Raw genomic sequence first — 19053 nt, 5'->3', positions numbered from 1 at the left:
ACACGGTGACGACCGCGACGTATCGCACGGATGACGCAGATCGTATGACCGGGCAATGTAAATACGCATGTATCTCGTACTATTTCTTTCATGAAGCACCGACTAGGAGACGCTACACTATTTTTCCCGCTTGCCGGTCAGCGCGAGTCAGGGTCGACGAGCATCGTGATCGCGGACATGGAAATTCGAGTGACGTTGTAGTTTTCACAATGCATTTCTAACGGCCGGATATCGAGTGAGCATTGTTGCCCGGGTCAAGGTGAGCGCCAGGAAAAAACATGCAAAATGCGCTGAAAAAATCGCATTATCGATATCCCCTTCTCTTTTCTATCTTCTCTTATCGTACCCGATATAAATTCGATGCCTCACGCTATCAATTCGGCAAATGTATCGCTGCGAGAGATAAAATCATGTTAGAAAAATAAACCGGGTCGCGCGAGAGAGAAAGAAAGAGAAGAGAAGAGAAGAGAAGAGAGAGAGAGAGAGAGAAAACGTGAACAAGCGACCGGGCGCTTCGCGAGGAGGAATCAACACGTGAAAGCAAATTACCTACTTGGAATATATACGATAACTCCCATCATCGCCATTCAAGCTCATCGGGGAGCCGCGATCCGATCTTCCTCGAACTTACAACGGAAATAACTATTCAAACACGATCACGCTCTCATCCACGCCCATAACAGAGTGTCGTCGGGGGAGCAAAGTTTCTTGCCGTTCCGCAAACTGTTTTTCGCGCGGTCGGAAAGTCCAGCCTGATCGCGATCCGATGAAGATCGCGGCGATCCACGTGCAGGCGGAATCGAGAGAAGTCTCTCTTTTTGCCCGCGACCAAGCTCGTTCAGCACCTCCGCGACGCCAGACGTCCCTTTCTCTGTTTCACAGCAATCATCAAGCATACGTCGGGTGTTCCTCAGGCTGGTGCATGTTAAATGCGAGTTATGCGTGCTCGGTGCGTCTCGGCTAGAACGAGACCGATACTCGCGGAATCATCGACATGCGCGATCGCACGTTCTCCTCGGCAAGAAACGATCCCCGGATCGAGGAAAACAGAAACAAAGTATCGCAAAAAAGATATCCGATGACGTTACTACACTGTGTACAACGTCGGAGCGGCGAGCAAAAGTTCACGCTGACCGCGCCGGAGGCACCACGCGATTTCGAGGCATGGCGATACGGCGGAGCGCCGAAACTACGCCTGATAACGCCACTATTACGAGCGTCGTTACACTCCGCGATAACGCGTCCGCTGAATATTCCTGTCGCGGGTCGCGCGTCAGCCTTGCAGACAGTCACTCTGTTGACGGAACAATTTCGTACTCGCGCTCGTCTCGCAGCTCCTCGCGACAAGAGTTCGCGCTTTCGCGGGTATTTCGGATCGAATCGGGAACGCGTCGGCGGTCCTCGATCACCCACGTGACCAGTCGGTCGCGAAGATTAAGTGCGCCGAAGATCACCATTCGGAAACTCTGCGAGTTCCTGCGTGCCCGGGCACTCCGTTGCACTCGCGAACGACTTCGCGCGGAAGCGCAGCGTGACAAACGTCGCGCGCGATGAATACGCGGCAGTGACCGTTGAACATCCACCGTCACTGACGGAATCCGCAGCCGCGGCGGCACTCTTCGCTGGCGATCGGCGCTGATGACAGACGGACGCGCGCGCGCGCGGCGGTGCTCGCTCGGCCTGACAGCCGCGGACGCCGCGTAAACATGACTACTCGTCGCGCGAACTCGCGAGGCTGACCCTGCACGGGGCGTAACCACTCGTCCGCAGAGGCTGGCGACTAGCTTCACTTTTCTTCGCGGCATTGGACGGCGCCTGGACGCGCGGTGGGAGCAGCGACGAGTTGCTAACCGCGCGCTGTAATTATAGTACTTCGCACTTGTAATTTTCGTACGCGCGTCTTCTTATTACGGCGGTTTTTCGTGAATTGCATAACGCGCGCGAAATTGCCCCCAAAGCGCTTCACGTAGGCAAGATAGAAAGACGAAAGACCAATACGCGCTCATTATCGCACTCATCGATCATAGATCACCGAGTTCCTGGAATATCCGTATCCCTTCCGTCTTACTCCCTCGCGGTTTTAATATAAAATAATTTAAAATAATATAAAATAATTGTTCTTGGGCCGAGTGCGTATTCCTTCCCACTCCGTGACGTTCCTGATATATCCTACGCTATATAAGCGCGATACGGTTGTTACGGTATTCTTGGCGACGGAATCGCGTCAAATGCAATCACGCACGTCAAGCGCATCATATTTTTATGCGAGACAGCATAATCAATAAAGCTGGTTAACAACAAAATTATCTCTATCTACGATCGATGTGCTGTGATCTGTTTTTTTTTCTTTTATCAGTAAATTAGCAAGACTGAAAATGGCCACTCCTACGAGCGAGTCCTTCCTGATAAACGAGTAGAACATGCATGTGCGGAAAATTTCCACGCAACGTGCTGCACGACACGATGTGTGTGGCTCACCGTAACGTAATAATTGCCGATTTATCTCGGTATCGCGAAACTAAAATGTCACACGTCATCATTCTTTGACAGCTAAAAAAAAGCTCGTTCCAAACTAGTCGTGGAAAAATATTCGTTCTACCGATCTAAAATTAATTCTGTAAATTCGTGATTAAATGTTTTAACTATGAATAGACAAAATCGATACGCAGTCAGATACACAGAATCGATCTCAAATTGGTGAGAAAAACAACGTAGAAATATCCACGTGATATAATATCAAGATCTTCCGCGTGTTGCAAAATTGTTCGTGGAATAGCGTATGACAAATCTGTAATCAGGTAAATCCGATCCGGTCGCGCAACGTCGGATATTATTATAATTATAAACTTGCGCTCAACACAAAGTGCGACAATGATGCGCTACCAAACGCTCGCAAAGATGATCCCGGATAAACCGTAAATACCGTAAGCCGGGCAGCTTTTGCGGCGACGTGAGGCAATGCCATTTCGCAAAGTTTTGCATACAAAGTGCTCAACAAATTGCATATTAATGCTTCCTCCTCTCGAGGGGACGAGTCGCATTTATTTCGACACACTTGCCGATTCGATCGCGCGGTTGCACGATACTCGACAGCGAAAGAATGCGGCGCGTATCGCGTGTATCGGCGCTTTTATTATTTAACACAACGGGTTGACCGGAAAATCCATGCCAATTCCCGCAAAATTCAAGCGCGGAAATTAAGCCGCATTAAGAATTAATGCAAAGTTTTGCGCTACCGGAAGGTCCGAATTTTCTTGACGAAGCTCAGACGCAAGACAGTTGGTAATTCTTAACGCGGAGTTTTGCGTTTGAAGTTTTGCTAAGGAGGTCGGGCATGGATTTTCCGGTCAACCCAATATGTTTAACGCGCGCGAATGTAACGTGAGAGAGTTCGGCACGCGGTAATCGCGCCGACGTAAGAGCTCGAGGGAACGTAACTGCATAAGTATGCAGGCGGCGGTCATTTGTACTTTCACCGTTCGTCGTGGGTGTAAAACGCCGAGCTGTTTCGCGTGTGCACGCGCGTAATTATATCTCACCGTGGCGCGCGACGAATGGGTGGAGCGCGCAAAGCCTTCGCCAAGCGTTAATAATCCGCGGTGCAGCGGGCTGGGGAAAAGATTTGACCCGCAAAACGAATCAGCATGCTAATTAGAATGATCTTTCGATAACTGTCTGCTCGCAGGACTGCGATTCGCGTGCGCGCGTAACAGGCATTACATCGCGAATCATGCGAGACCACCGAATGACGCACGAGTCGAATTGCTCCGAAAGCAATATCGTGAGACTCTGTGACGCGTTTCCCGCAAGCCTCATGTTTGAGTCAATCAACCAGTCAGTCAACTAATTGATTTTTCATTATCTTTTGAGATATAAAAACTAGAGGATACTTGTTTGAACGGTTGACAGTACCGTATTGAATATGTGTTTCAACAATTTTTTCCATTATGTGGAGATCTGTAATAAATATCAGCGAGTTTTCAAAACTGGACAAAATACACTGGTTGAAAAATAAATGATCAATTTATTATTCACGTGATGGTCGAGATAGCAGAGCGTACTTTTGCCCGCTTTTGATCGGGATCGATATTTTTCGCAACTTCATCGCTGGTAATAAACTATTTATAAATTCTCCTCAAAGAAAACGAATACATCGCACCGTGTGTCAAGGAAGTTATTAATCGAGAACAGCGTACTATCTTTTGATTTCAGGACAGCGTATTCGCGATAATTGCAGACCTTGCCACTTGAACTGTAACGTAAAAACGCTCTAAAAAGAGATTCGCGTTTCTTCTCGCGTGTGCTAGAAAGAAGATGTTATCTACCGGTGTCTTATCTTGAACGTGATGAATAGCTGGGCGAATTCATACGAAACATTTTAAAGGTCTGAGGACCGTAAGAAGATCCTTCTTTTTCTCGTTGTAACTATCGCGCACGCGACGGTTCTTGGAGCCAGACATCGGACATCTCGAGCGACGGTTTTCAGAAGTTAATTGGAGAACTAGAAGAGCCTTTCGAGTCGGCGAGGTCGCGTGACTAAGCGTTTCAAATATGGACGAGATATCTGTTCGGTAAAACCTCGTCGCGAGTGATAATAAAGAACATGCGGCCGTGCACGTATAACTATTTATAACCGTGCGGTTTCCGAGTCGAGTACCGCGGCGTACCGATGTTTCCATACGGAACTCTGTTTTGGGACAAAAACGTGCTGCTGTGTAGAGACAACAGTTACAAGTCGGAGAAGTGCAGAGCGAAACAAGTGTTAAAACTGTTTTAATGCTCGCAATTATTCTACTTTCAAAGTAATGGCACCCATATGGACAACATCGATCGATATGCTAAGAGAGATAACGAGAGACGCGACCACCATGAAAAATATTTCTTGTAAAATAAAAAAAAATGAACGCGTCGAGTGCAATTCTTAAAATAGCTTAATAGCTTAAAACGCTTCAAACGCTTTTGCGTTTGAATTTTGCTGAAAGAACTCCACATGGACTTTCTCTGGTGAACCCGATAATTAATGTCGCTTCATTCAACGAACGAAGAAGAGCACGCGTTACATGAATGACACTCCTGGGGAATGACCTATCGTTAAGCTGATAACGAACCGACAATTATTCGCCCTAGATGCATAGTTACGGAAAAGCCGCACGCATTTCTCGGAAGCATTTGCAAATATAGAGGGCAAACGGGAAAAACTGCCGGCTGAACTGAAGTTTCGCTCGCTCGAAGCGATGGCCGCCTCCGGCGACACGAAATTACTCGGCACCGTAATCGATTGTAATACTCTGGGCAAAACATCTGCGTGACGTACGTTACAGAACGAAGTGACAGTCGACTGATGCTTATTATACTGGTTAGAGTCAATATTTGAAAGAAGGTTTACGTCGAATGTGCGTGCTTCGATTGCAAAGTACGTGCATGCACATGTCGCATGTATGTGAGCGTAGATAAAACAATATTACGAAAGTGGAACAAGCTCAGCATCCGCGCGCGATGGAGCATCGTCCTCGAAGACTCCGATAATCGCTCGAATGACCAACTGACGAATTAGCGATTCCGTTCGTCACGAACGTGACTCGTAGCCGAGGAGAGGCATGCGGCGCATTATCGTGCGTTTGCATTGCAATATAAAGTAACGTCGCCCGCAATCGTCGACAATGATAAAGTCCGCGTTTGCCGGACAACTAAGGAGATAACCGCGGCAGTTTGTTCTTTTTTTCCTTCCCGCGTGCGATCTATTACTGTGTCTCTAGGCCTTTATGCAAACGCGATTATCTCGTATTTGTTTGCGATGGTCAATTATCGTATCTAAATAGCTGTGAACACGAAATTCTCCAAAGTGTTTTGCGTCTGTTGATCCACGTGCGTCACTGATTTATGTTATGCGAAATAATCCACAACAAGATACAAAGACCATATAATATAAAAATGCGCATCTTGATTGGAATTAATAAAAAGATAAAAAGATATTTATGTTCTCGATTAAGCACGAAAACAAAACATAGTTATGTATAAGTCGTTGAGCATTTATTTGTATTTTGTAAACAATTTCTGGTTATGCTAATATTTAGACTAGTTTTCTGGATGTAAGAGATACATGACGCGTGATTTATTTTTAAATATTAAATATTCAATAACCTTCGGGTAGAAACGCGTGCACATTAGTCATATATAGTCACGCATAGTGTAGTGACGAATTTATCATGTTGTGAATATTTTAAAGTATCAACTAAACCCAGCTATTGATTTTTCATTTCGCTCGTACAAATAAGGGCCAGCTATTCTTACTAGAAAATCGATACCTTTGTTACCTAGAAAATACAAATTTTTTGCTACGGGCGTTGCAAACCGTGCACGTAATGTTAAACATCGCGATTGTCATCTGTCCCGCTCGGTGCGGTAATCCGAAAATATTCGACGTTCGATCAGATCCAAGGACGATACGCGACGCAAAACGATATCGCCGCAACGACGAACGCTTCCGAATTCCGAACGCTATTTTATACGATAACAATAAAGCGTCGAGCCGAACGGGTGAGCGGATGGGCGGGTAGGCAGGTAAGCGGATTTGCAGAACCGCTGTTGCAAACTCGAGCTACAAAGGAGCTTTGCAAAAATCACGGACGGGAGCGACTCGCAAGCCGGTTGCGAGAGCAGTACCCTCGGTCAGGGTCGGCGAGTGTAAGCGAGCACACGAAGGTAGATCAACGTCGGCTCACGTGTCGCGCCGGTTCTAAAAGCCGATAACGACGATGTTAGCGCGTCGTACTATCCGACTACGTCGTCGTCGTCGTCAGGAAACGGCGGTTATCAGAACGTAGGAACACCCTGGCGATAATACCAGTTCCGCGCGATATCAGTTCCACCAACGGATTCTATAAACTCGCACGCGGCGAAAACCGTAATGGAAATAAGCGCGCCGGTAAGCCGATATTCAGATCGGTGCCGCGATCGAATTCAGAAATCGACCGGGCAAATGGAATTCAAACGGTCGCGTATGCCGAGGATCGCCCACCGGGGAATCGACGGGCTCGAAATCCTCTCAAGCCGGTTCCGGACAACCCGCTCGCTCGTTCGCCAAGCCGAGCCGCACGGCGCGACGCGACGCGTGTCAATGGGACAACGTAGCGATTATAATGCGGACGGGGATCAGATACGTCGCGTTCTTATTCGAGCTTGAATAATTCCGTGGATAGGTTATTTTTATTTGCACAGCGAGACAGCACTCTGCGCGAATCTCGCGCTACGTCGCTTTTCGTTGAACAAATTCTCGGGTGACTGCGCGACCGCAAGTTCACGAACGCCCGTCAAAGTGAATTGAAACTGTTATTAATATAACTCACCGGCTTCCTCCATTTGTCGCCAGTTTCGTGCGCCAGTGTGATAAACTCATTACATAAATGCGAACGTTTGGCACAAATGGATTATTTTTAACCGGCTTCCTTATATTCCCGCTTGCTGTCCGACTCGGATCTCGTGCCGAGGTAGGCGAATTCTTGAACGCGCGATTTTGCAGCTGTAATACGAGCAGCTGCAATTTCTATTGCAAGATAACGCCACGCGAAGCAACGTCGCGTTATTTTTTTCGCTCATCTGTTCATTCGTTCGCGCGCATCGAGTCTTTTCTTACGTAATCGGCTGTCGAATATCCGATAGCTGGCGAAGCGGCGTCATGGATATTCTGCGTTTCGCCGTGTTACGATGAATGTATCATCGTTAGACGGCAATAAAAATTAACCGTCGTGTGTATCGTAAAGTAGCGAGCCTAAGTGCTATTTGTTGCGCTTGAAATCGTTTTGTTCGCGTTACTTTACGTTCGTTACTTTGAATTCTCGAAAGAGCTATCAGGATGTCTTGCTGTGTTAAAGCTTTTACGTGACGCGAAATATTACGCGATCTTATGAAAACGTATCGATATCTAATTGCCTTCAACCTTGGGGTCTCTCTTTTCTCACTCGGAACAGTAACAGCTGAGAAGAGGTAATTATTGCTGTTCTTCTATTGAAGATTTGTTACGTAAACGCTTTACGTCCACTTGCCATCTCATCATCGCGTTATCTCATTAAGTGAGATCAGGTAAATTTAGATAGAGATCAATTACCGATACCGTCATAGTCATAAAACTGGTACGGGAATCGATGACGCGGCCAGGCATCATCGACGGATGCGCGCCGAATGTCAACCTGCGAAGACGAGCTGACGAGATCGAAAGACCGTCTTCTCGGCCGCTCCTCGGTGAATCAATTTTGTTCTATTATTACGATCGCGCTGACGGGATGCAACGGGCGAAAGAAGGGAGATGACTCACTTGGCGGGTTGTGTGCGACATTACAACATACGTATATGCGAGCACGTGCGCGAAGAGAAGAGAAGGTACGGGGCGTGAGTCGTCGCTGTAACAATCACTGCCTGCGCACAGACGCAGCTTCTACTTCATTACTCATCGCCTAAGTGAATGATGCAAATCATGTTCCGGGCAAACAGTCGCATTTACACGCACGCGCGCGAGAGCTTGTGCGCGTTTACGTTAACGCGTACGCGTTTCTTGCCTTTTTCCTCGCGTTGGCGTGCGGCAGCGGTTCCCAATCCTTTACGCCTTTACGGTACCCTCGTCGTGTAACGTTTACAGTAACGTGGCAAATTTTTTGTCGAAATTAATGGATGAAACTAATTTTTCGAAAACTGCCGAAATTGTCACAGAATCGAGACTACTTGATTTTATTACGACGTATTGTTTTTAAATGAGGCAGATTGTTTTCCATGTAAGTTTTAAATTAATTGCTAATTATTGTTGCAGAAGACAAGTTCTGGATCTGATGCTGTCGGAAAATATTGATTTTGCAACGCGTGTGGTGGATCCTTGCGGACCAGATTGGGGATCGCTGGCGTAAGGGGAGACTTGCGTAACACGCATCATAACTGTCTCTCTGGATCAGCTGACGCGGATAATCGTTTCGACGAAGTACCATCGTCTTTTCCTTGCCACTCGTGCTATAGACGACGCGCTTGCAATTAAATGCGACTGCAGCCAATGCTTGAAAAATGGTCGACAGCGTATTATGCGCCGAGTGTGTCAGAACATTACCGCGTTACTTATCCTTTATTTTCCATTCCTCATTTAGCCTTGATCGTATCTCTTACATTAGTTCCACAGTCCGTACAGGGCTAAAAATGCGTACTCTCTTTTTCTCTCTCTTTCAAGACGTTTATAGAAATTCTAAGAATCGTAAAATTCAGAAACTCGTTGTGCTTCATCGCTTTTGTATCTCGAGTGTTGAAACTTATCGGTTCGGTTTTAATGTCTTTTACTTCTACGTCAAGTGGCGTCAAGTTTCTCGCCCGTCGACGAAGGGTATCGTGAACAGCGCGGTGTAACAGTATCTCGAACTCGTAAGAATTGTTTCGGGCACACTTTAAACTACTTGGATAAGTTAAACAAACCGGAGATCTCGGCAACACAACCTTACCATTGATACGATTGAGCGCCATGGAGATATCCAGGCCCATCCTTCGAATTAGTCGGGGGGAATAAAATATGGAGAAATAGAGTCACACGTGGAAAACTTTACAGCTGTGATGACGCGACAGATCGCTTTCAAGGACTCGCGTATATCTTCTATTGTTATTGTTACAACATCTCTGTATCGTAGAGAACCGCACATATGGCGACCAGACATCCCACTTCTGAACAATAAATGTCATTTCCCAGCACTCAGTACCGACTATGCATATCGTTTTCTTTTGTAAAACGTCAAACGTACCGAAAACGTGTAAAAAACACCACGTGGAAAAATAGGAAGAATAGCGAACCTTTAACCAACCTTGAGCTAAAAGTTCTGCGTCTTGCACTCATAAAAATGCTCCTGGATTTGTTCGTTTAGCGTTCACGATGTTCTTTTCTCGGTGAGACGAATCGTATATCAGCATTCTCGTCTCTTTTTCCGTCCCTATTAAAAATCCGATCACCTTCACCATGCGTGCAGTGCGCGCATACGAGAAACGCGTAGATTCGGTTCAACGTCGGTCGACCGGCACTCCGTAATATCGCTCCAAAGTTGCCGATTCACGTGCCATGAATATTTACAAACGGCGGCACGCTCGGTGGAAGTGCGTATTTTCTTTTTCTCGTTTATCGTTGACTCGTTTAATCGGATCGTATAGCGAGGCGAACGCGATCGAGCACACGAAAGCGCGGCAGCGAGCGTTGCACTATTTCTCTTGGGTTCTCACACAGAAGGATGCTAATTGTCCTCAAATGGCGCGCGCAATTACTCTCGCGCGTCTTAGTCAGCGTACCGAAAAGATCTCAGCATTCATCCATTAAACATCACGGGGAGGTGCGTAAATGCGGTCCGTGTGATCGCCTGACGCGTGTGACTATCGTAATTAGTCATAGTTTATGTACCAGGTATGCCCTGCGCGCGCTTTCTCCATTGAAAGCTGAAAGCAGTGATAATCGAATTAATCCGTTGACCAAATGCAAACGGTCCTCCAGTCGCGAGCGATTGGGGACCTGAAAATCTGGATCGACACTCTTCCTCATCGAGGAGAAAACAGCCGCGCGCTCAGCCGCTATGGAAAGCCGACGATTTCCGGAACCACATCCACGATTCGCTTCGTCATACGATTAAACTGGACGTTTTAATCTTATTCTCGATACGCACGGTTGCTCTGTCGCGCACTTATTCCCATGAAAAACCGAGTGCGCTGGAAGGTCGTGAAATTTATTGTATCTGCGGTATCGGAGCGGAGCACGTGGTTGTACTGCGCACCATCCGAAGCTGCGGATTCACGCGCGAGACACGGTGTCGAGTGGCGTTTAAAATAGCGATAAATCACGACGATTGAAACCCGTGCTGAGAGCAATGCTGTCATCCGCTTTGTCCCATCACGATCCTACCTGCAGCACTCGGTTCCAGCGAATTCGAGCGGACACTCGTCGTGCGGTTTGCTTAAATCGCGTATGATCGACAGAGCCGCGTGCGCGTTTGTCGTATGAAACATTATCCGCAGCGTGCCACCAAATTGGAAATCCCGCGATATTGACGAACGTATGCTCGTTTACGCGACCTGCGACCTCGATTTTCGCAACGCGCACAAATTTTCCGTTGTCGCGCGACCTTTTCCGCGAAGTGACACGTACGACAAATCGCAGTAACATGTATGCATGTACTAAGTGCGCAAATTAATTCGATGTTTTTCTTTTTAATTGAGTCTTTATTTACAAAAAAAAAATAAAAATGTCAATTTTTTAAATATTCCCCATCATTTTCTAATACTTTTCTCCGTTTATCAGACAACTAACAACTTTTCTCTTGAAAAAAAGAAAGTAAAAAAGCACCGAATTAATTTGTGCGTCTAATATAACTCGTTTGCTCAATGAACCATTCGCTGTCGCAAGATAAAGACGTTTGAGCTGAAACCTAGCCGATGCACCGATTTCAACCAGTTCTTACTAATTGTATGCGAAGTTATGCGTCAATGAGTAACCGTCAATGAGCATAATCATGAGTTTGCACAAACAAATGAGAAAGAAAAAATTACAACAGGATTACGTAATTGTTTATCCATAATTTCTGGAAACGTTTCGATGTGCAACACGGCGGTACCGACAATGTTACAGTTGAAACCTAATGACCGGCACTGAAATCATTATACTCTTGATACCAAGACGTCGGCGTCGGGATATCACCGTGAGATAATCAGACACCGCACCTCTCGATAGCGAGTCGCAAGACTTCAGACGCAAGACAGCACGTTACTGAGAAACTCTAGGCTCTTATTATCCCGCACGACTACTATTCTCTTCTTCCGTCTTTCCCTCATACACATATAATATAGGTATTATGTTTGCAAAAGTTCGTGCGATATTAAAGCTATTTATTTATTGATAACAATGAGATAATATATATAATATTTTAATTAAAGTATTAGTTATTGCTATCAATAAACCTTTGCTATCTTTCCGGCGATAGTTTGATTCGATAAAATGACTCATCTGTCGAGGCAATCCATCTATTTGTGATTTCAACTTTTGCAATTTAATGTTGTGGTGTACGAGGGATATATCGGATATTTAATATTTATAATAATACCTAATATTTCATGTGTGCATCGACATCGTGTACGTGCTTACGCACGCATCCTTGTGATGAATGACGTGCACGATATACCTCCGGTAACGCGAGGATACGATCGTAACGTATTTGCTGATTACGTGGCTCTTGCAGTATAATTGTTCATTTATTCGTTTATTGTATTCTTATTATTATTGCGCAGAACACCGTGTTTTCGATGCGATTGTTATGGAAACAGTGCGATGTTGTCCACATGTGCTGATATCGATAAATTTCTGTCAACGAATCATCAATAAATCGTCAAACGTGGTTATCAGTTTACTGTAACCGAGAACTGCGACAAGAATACAAATACATATACGAGTAGAATAATCTACTAAAAATGACTGTACCTGAGGACGCGGAGTAATAGAAAGCAGTTTCAAAAACAGCTATTAATTTCACAATGAGGACACTGACATAAAAAGAAATAGTACGTTTTTTTACGAGCTTTTACTGCCATTGTATGGAGATGCGAGAAATCGGTGCCACAGTGATTGCATTATTATCAATTTAATACTAAATTTAATATGTTAATATGTAGTCAGAATAAATAGATTCATATTTCTTAAATAATGTTACTGTCACACGATGAAAGATTTTAAATATTGATTCGGTTATGTATAATGTACAAAAATATAACAATATCGTTCATCGAATCAAACGTGTCACATTAGAAACGGTGCAGTGGCATTATAAATTGATATAGCAACCTAGATTTTAAAGCACAAAAAGAGGAGACAGCAAATAACAAAAACAGTTATTGCAAATTGAACCGTTATTTGAATCTAAAAAACTCTTGCGGAATAAATTTTCGATATAAAAAATGTGGTATCGTGAAATTTGACGTGACACAATTTTTGATATTATGTGTACAACGTGATAGACGATAGACAATAGCAATAGTATGATAACGATTTCTTTTATCGCGCTTATATCGCATGTCATAACAAAGGTGCTTCGAGAATACACTATCGGTTCGAAGGTGCGATAGGGAATGACTCAGCGTTTATAGATTATTGTCAATTGCGCGTGTGCGATTAGGGAGCCTTTGCGTAGACCTAAATTAAATCAGCCACGGGACAAAAGAATATTCTCAATTTAACGTTTGATGTTCTAAAATAGAATAACAGATGCACGTATGTCTTTAAATAATGCAAAACAAGTTCATATCTTATACAGACACACACATACATGCCTATGAGAAAGATAAAAACGAATGACTAATGATCTTAATTGTATTTACCGCACTTTTTACGAGAGCAAAAATTTGTTTATGGTTTATTTATTTGCGATCTTGTTGAGAACTTTGCAAAACATCACTGCCAACACATCATATATGTATGTAGTACACACATAAAGAAAGATTGGCAAAGCAACACTATTTTTCTCAACTATTACGAATACGTAATCTCTTAGCGAAGCTAACGTGTTCTGGTTCGTTTCAAGTTTTTTCTTCTCTCTGTTTCGTATCGTATTACATATCACACGATTTCGTTCACGTCCTTCACAGCACAGCGCACTGACATAAGCCAAAGGCTAATCTCTTTTTCCGTATTTAATTTTCAAGATGACATATTTGTAAAACTTGACATAAATAAATCTGAAAATTTTTACAGAGATAAAACTTTCTGCGCAACGTCGAAACCAATAACGTAAACCACAAGCTTAAATTCTTGAATACTTGAAAACTTTTATAGTGATATTTATATAAATATTTATATATATAGTACTATTTATATAAATTGTGTTAAACATTAATATACAACAAAATACATTGGATGTTATTTTTTATTAGGAAGGAAATCAAGCATGCGTTGAATAAAAATTGCGTCTGCTCGACGAATACGAAGTTTCCCAAATAATATATATTATTACGGTTAACACACATTGAAAGCATTGTTAAAAAGTAGAGTTAATTAAAATGTTATAAATTGCCATACATATGCATACATATTGAGTAAAACATTCAATCGCAGGATGCTTACGATCAGCTCTGCATAAGCGTAAATTGTCAAGAAGAAAGATTTATAATGCATTCTAATCCGAAAATAGACCACACTTTCGAACAAGTTGAGAATCTTTCTACACTCGAGAAGCGTGATTCGGTCGGTCCGTGTCGGGAATCAAAGAAGGTGACGTTACAATATTGATAAACAAACGGGCGGGACGGACAGATTGTGCGACCGCACGGCGGTCGTAAATGCGCGCGCCGGTCTTCCTTAGCAACTGATTCGCCGAGAAGTAGCCGAGCAGCGGCGAACACTGACGAGTACCGACGAGTACCGCCGAAGCGCCGCACAAGGGCTACGCTCTGCACCACCGTTCGTGCGTCATAGTCCGTTCGTCTTTTCTGCACGAAGTTGTACTGTTCCGACGGCCAGTGATCGTCCGATTCGTATTCCTTTGACGGGAAGGAGGAGCACTCCGACAACATTCTGACAAGCGGCGCTACTTGAAATTCGAGGTACGACGAGCCGCGAAACGGTAGCACGTATCGTCGTGGTATCGCCGACGCGGCCATGTTTGCCCGGGACGCACGGCTATTTCGTTTTATTATCGATCACCACCCACGTGGTACCTAATTACGTATTAAAGTCGCGTTAACGTTAAGTATCATTCGCCAGCGATAACGCGTATTGTCTTTCACTAGTCGCTAATTCGATTTCCTTGTTCCGATATGAATGTCGATGTATATAGCGGGACAACTACGTCGATGAGGTTATGGCGGAAGAGTGAATCGGCGAGTTTCGTGAGCGCGAAACAGCTTTTTCCCGTGCAATCTCCCGTGGAATTTTTATTTGCGAACGCACGTACAATTTTATCTTCTGATACGTTTTGATAGTGATACTTCGATACTTGAAAACCTAAACATGGAACTACAGAAAAATTTCCGATGGATGCCTCGTTATTATGAACATTCCGCCGACTCGAGCAATCGAGTAGCTTTCAACCGATCTTCAACTGACTGAGCGGGAAAACACCGCAACTAAATGATTATTAATCAGCTTATAAATTTAATATCAATTTCTTAGTAATATCATGAAGAAATTTTATTAATTAAAAATCAAAAAAGCTATTGAAGTATATGATAATTAAATTAATAATTAATTTGCAAACAATAAGTTGCACTTTGAATTTAGACAAAAAATTTATGTATTCTGCATGTATAAGTGGATGTAATATTGAGCTTAGAACAGAAACGATATCTTGCTGCGATAGTGTTTTTTCGTCAGGGACTTGCTATAGAGGCGATATCTTTGTTTTTTTTTCTATTTCTTCAAGGCACATCTCTATAAAAACCGATGCTTTTAAAGACTGGCATTGAGATATTTCAAACACTTGATAATAAAATTTCATGATTTATTTACTGCTTTAATATCTTGATTTAATAAGTTGGACTTTTTCATAATTAGTGGAAGTTATTTAAAAAATTTTAATTCTGTATGATATTCATGTGCAAGTAAAAAGAAAATATTTACTTATAAGATATTAACAAAATGATAATATACTAAATTATAAACTCGTAATAGGAAAAATTATTATTTATGAATTATTATCATATTATCGATTATCGTAAATGATGTAAAATTATAGTTTTTTTTTACTGTATAATTTTGTTACTGTATAATACATAAATATAATATCTATATATTTCTGGTATTTTTCTGGAATTTATTACAGATTTCTTATTGCAATTGTTTTGTTGTTATAATATTAATTGCTTTTTGTGATATACACGAGTTTATATTATATGTTTTATTTTACCTCATTTTTAAGGCGCGAAATAATATTTATATTAATTGCATATGTATTATTACACATACATGTATATGAAACATACAAAATATTAGTACAAAATATTAAATTTATATTAATATTTTGTATGTGTTTCATATATGCGTATAAAAAAAATATATTTATTCGCTATATATAATTATTTCTTTAGGCAAAAATGGCTGAAGAACAATGGGAAGAAGATATCAACTATGGACAATCAGCGGAGACATCCTCGGTAAGATTGTCATTGATTAAATTATCCTATATACAATCAAGATATATCGTCAAAATGAATAAAAGAAATGGAAATATAATTAAAAATATCTAATTACTGGTGTTGTTTTATTTATAGTTTGAGCACGGACACGCACCGTGTCGCGGCAAAGGACGTGGCATGATGCCGTACAACAATAATTCCGACAACGATTATCCCGTAGGAAAGAACAAAGGAAGGGATGACTATCAAGAGAGTTATGATGATAACGTTTACAATGGAGACGATAGTAATACTTTTAACAGTAACAATCGTAATCGCTTTGGTGGTAATAACAGAAGGCAAGGCAACGATAGGCCGCGTTACGGAAATAACCGAGACGGAGACGGCGACGGAAGCGATCGTAGGTGGCAAGGTAATAGGAACAGGAATGATCGACAAAATAGAGATGATAGAAATAGAGATAGAGATGATAACGAAACCGAGGGTAGTGGATACAACGGGGGCTATCAGACCGACAGAAGAGACAGGCCGAGAAGAGATAGGGATGACAATAGAGATAGTAGAGATAATAGAGGTGGAAAAGGCGGCGGTAGGAATAGGAACGATAATGACGGCGAAGAAGACCAGAATGGCAATGATGAGACTGAACAAAAGAAGAGGGAAGTGTACATTCCGCCAGAGCTACCCAATGACGAAAATTCCTTGTTTGGCAACGATGTAACGATGGGAATTAATTTCGACAAATACGACGACATCGAGGTGAAGGTAACTGGTGAAAATGCACCGCGTCCGATACAGAACTTCAATGAAAGCGGCCTGCGAAGCATCTTGGTGGAAAATATCCAGAAGTCTGGCTACAAGAAGCCCACTCCTGTCCAGAAGTACGCCATTCCAACAATAATGAGCGGTCGTGACTTGATGGCCTGCGCGCAAACGGGTTCGGGCAAGACCGCGGCATTCGTGGTGCCTATCATACACGCGTTGCTGGAAAACCAACAGGATTTAATGACAAGCGGCGGCTCGTCATGCGAACCGAAAGCGATCATTATATCGCCCACGCGCGAACTTACTATACAGATCCACCAGCAAGTTATGAAATTTGCCCTCAACTCGATCTTGCGCAGCCAACGTATTTACGGAGGTACATCGACCATGCATCAAGGAAATAAAGTGGCAGGTGGTTGTCACATTCTAGTCGCGACTCCCGGCAGATTGTTGGATTTCATTGGACGAGGCAGGATCAGATTGTCCTCTTTACGTTTCCTCGTGCTAGACGAGGCTGATCGAATGCTAGACATGGGTTTCTTGCCCGATGTCGAGAAGATCGTGGATCACGAGACAATGGTGCCTCCGGAAGAGAGACAGACGCTCATGTTCTCCGCCACTTTCCCAAGCGAGATCCAGGAGTTAGCTGGTAGATTTCTGAGGAACTACCTGTTCCTCGCGGTTGGCATCGTGGGCGGTGCTTGTAGCGATGTGGAACAGAACTTCTACCAGGCAACCGGGCAATGCGAGAAACGAAAACTGCTGAAGGAGCTGATAGAGAAGCAGAATCAGATGGGAAGCATAGAAGGCACCTTGGTATTCGTCGAGCAGAAGAGGCACACGGACTTCATCGCTGCGTTCCTGTCGGAGAGTAATTTCCCGACGACTAGTATACACGGCGACCGACTGCAGAGGGAACGAGAGGAAGCTCTGTCCGATTTCAAGCGAGGAAAAATGTCGATCCTGGTGGCGACGGCGGTTGCCGCGCGAGGCTTGGACATTAAAAATGTCGCTCACGTAATTAACTTCGATATGCCAAAGACGATCGACGAATATGTTCATAGAATCGGACGAACCGGTCGAGTGGGCAATCGTGGCAAGGCTACCTCCTTTTTTGATCCGGACGGCGATATGCCTCTCACTGGCGATTTAGTAAAGATTTTGAAGCAAGCTGGTCAACCAGTACCCGATTGGTTATTATCTGGCGGCGGTGGCGGTAGCAGGACGTTTGCGCCAGGAGGCTCAAGGCGATTCGGCGGAGAAGATATCAGACACGTAAGTAACAATATACAATTTTTAGATTTTCGTTTAAATGTGAATAACGTAAATCGTTATTGTTGCAGAGGATCGTGACAAATTTATTATATTACTTTTATATTACTTTTATTACTAAATTATATTATAAATTAAATCATTATCAACTTTTAAAAATTTTTTGATCAGATTAGAATTTTTAATAAGTATACGATATGAATAATACATAAATTGTATTTTTTTTTACAGAACAAGGGTGGCTATGGCGAGAGTTACGACGATAATTTCCAAGCATGCGGTAACGCATCTGCAGAACCAGAAGAAGTGTGGTAGATGAGAGAAGATGTGCCTTGTATTCCAAATTAATGCTGTTAAGCGTTTTCGTTAACTTCCAAAAGTACTCAGTGAGTTAGTAAGAACTACAATCATTTCTCGTTTTCTTTTTCTTTTTAGTTTGTGATAATTTCACGATATATCGATATATCATTCTTACCATATTTGGAAACAGAACAAATGTAAAGAAACATATTTCAATTCATGATACTATCTCCAACTTAGGCATGTAACTATTACATGCTTGTTACTTTCAATATCTATGTAAGTTTTAGACATTTAGTTTTAGATTATGTAAACTGCACATATAGTTGGAAACGTAGAAAAGACAACATTTCTGAATTCCGATATGATAATTACTATTTTTGTTTTTTACATTTTTTTTGTGTGTGACGTATCTTGCAATATCCATGCAAGTTTATCTTGGATAAGTAGTTCTACGATTAATCTTTCAATGCTGTTTATTTTATAAAAATAATGTGATTATATTATGTTCCTTTTGAAGTTCTGTTATATTTTTGTTATAATAAAATTACTACATATATAATAAAGTTTTATACTTTTATAATAAAAATCATATCGAAG

The 19053-nt window shown here is 42.8% G+C and overlaps 2 protein-coding genes across 6 annotated transcripts in view; one reads left to right on the top strand and one right to left on the bottom strand.

The window, feature by feature from the left end:
- LOC105281720 (segmentation protein cap'n'collar) overlaps positions 1-19053 on the bottom strand; it is a 95308-nt gene that overhangs the window by 6676 nt on the left and 69579 nt on the right. The gene's annotated exons all lie outside the window — the stretch shown is intronic.
- Positions 8818-19042, top strand: LOC105281719 (ATP-dependent RNA helicase vasa). Its single transcript, XM_011343150.3, has 4 exons — positions 8818-14586; positions 16069-16134; positions 16252-18156; positions 18385-19042. Exons 2-4 carry the CDS (start codon positions 16075-16077, stop codon positions 18466-18468), a joined length of 2049 nt encoding a protein of 682 aa, XP_011341452.2. The 5' UTR covers positions 8818-14586; positions 16069-16074; the 3' UTR covers positions 18469-19042.

The sequence above is a fragment of the Ooceraea biroi genome, chromosome 2 (assembly GCF_003672135.1).
Source record: "Ooceraea biroi isolate clonal line C1 chromosome 2, Obir_v5.4, whole genome shotgun sequence".
NCBI lineage: Eukaryota > Metazoa > Arthropoda > Insecta > Hymenoptera > Formicidae > Ooceraea > Ooceraea biroi.
This window is presented reverse-complemented; position numbering and strand designations above follow the sequence as displayed.

Excerpts from the sequence above, each read along its gene's own strand:
- LOC105281719 (XM_011343150.3), top strand. The coding sequence starts at position 16,075 with ATGGCTGAAGAACAATGGGAAGAAGATATCAACTATGGACAATCAGCG. Across the intron at positions 16,135-16,251 it reads AATCAGCGGAGACATCCTCG|TTTGAGCACGGACACGCACC; the intron begins GTAAGATTGTCA and ends TTTTATTTATAG. Across the intron at positions 18,157-18,384 it reads GCGGAGAAGATATCAGACAC|AACAAGGGTGGCTATGGCGA; the intron begins GTAAGTAACAAT and ends TTTTTTTTACAG.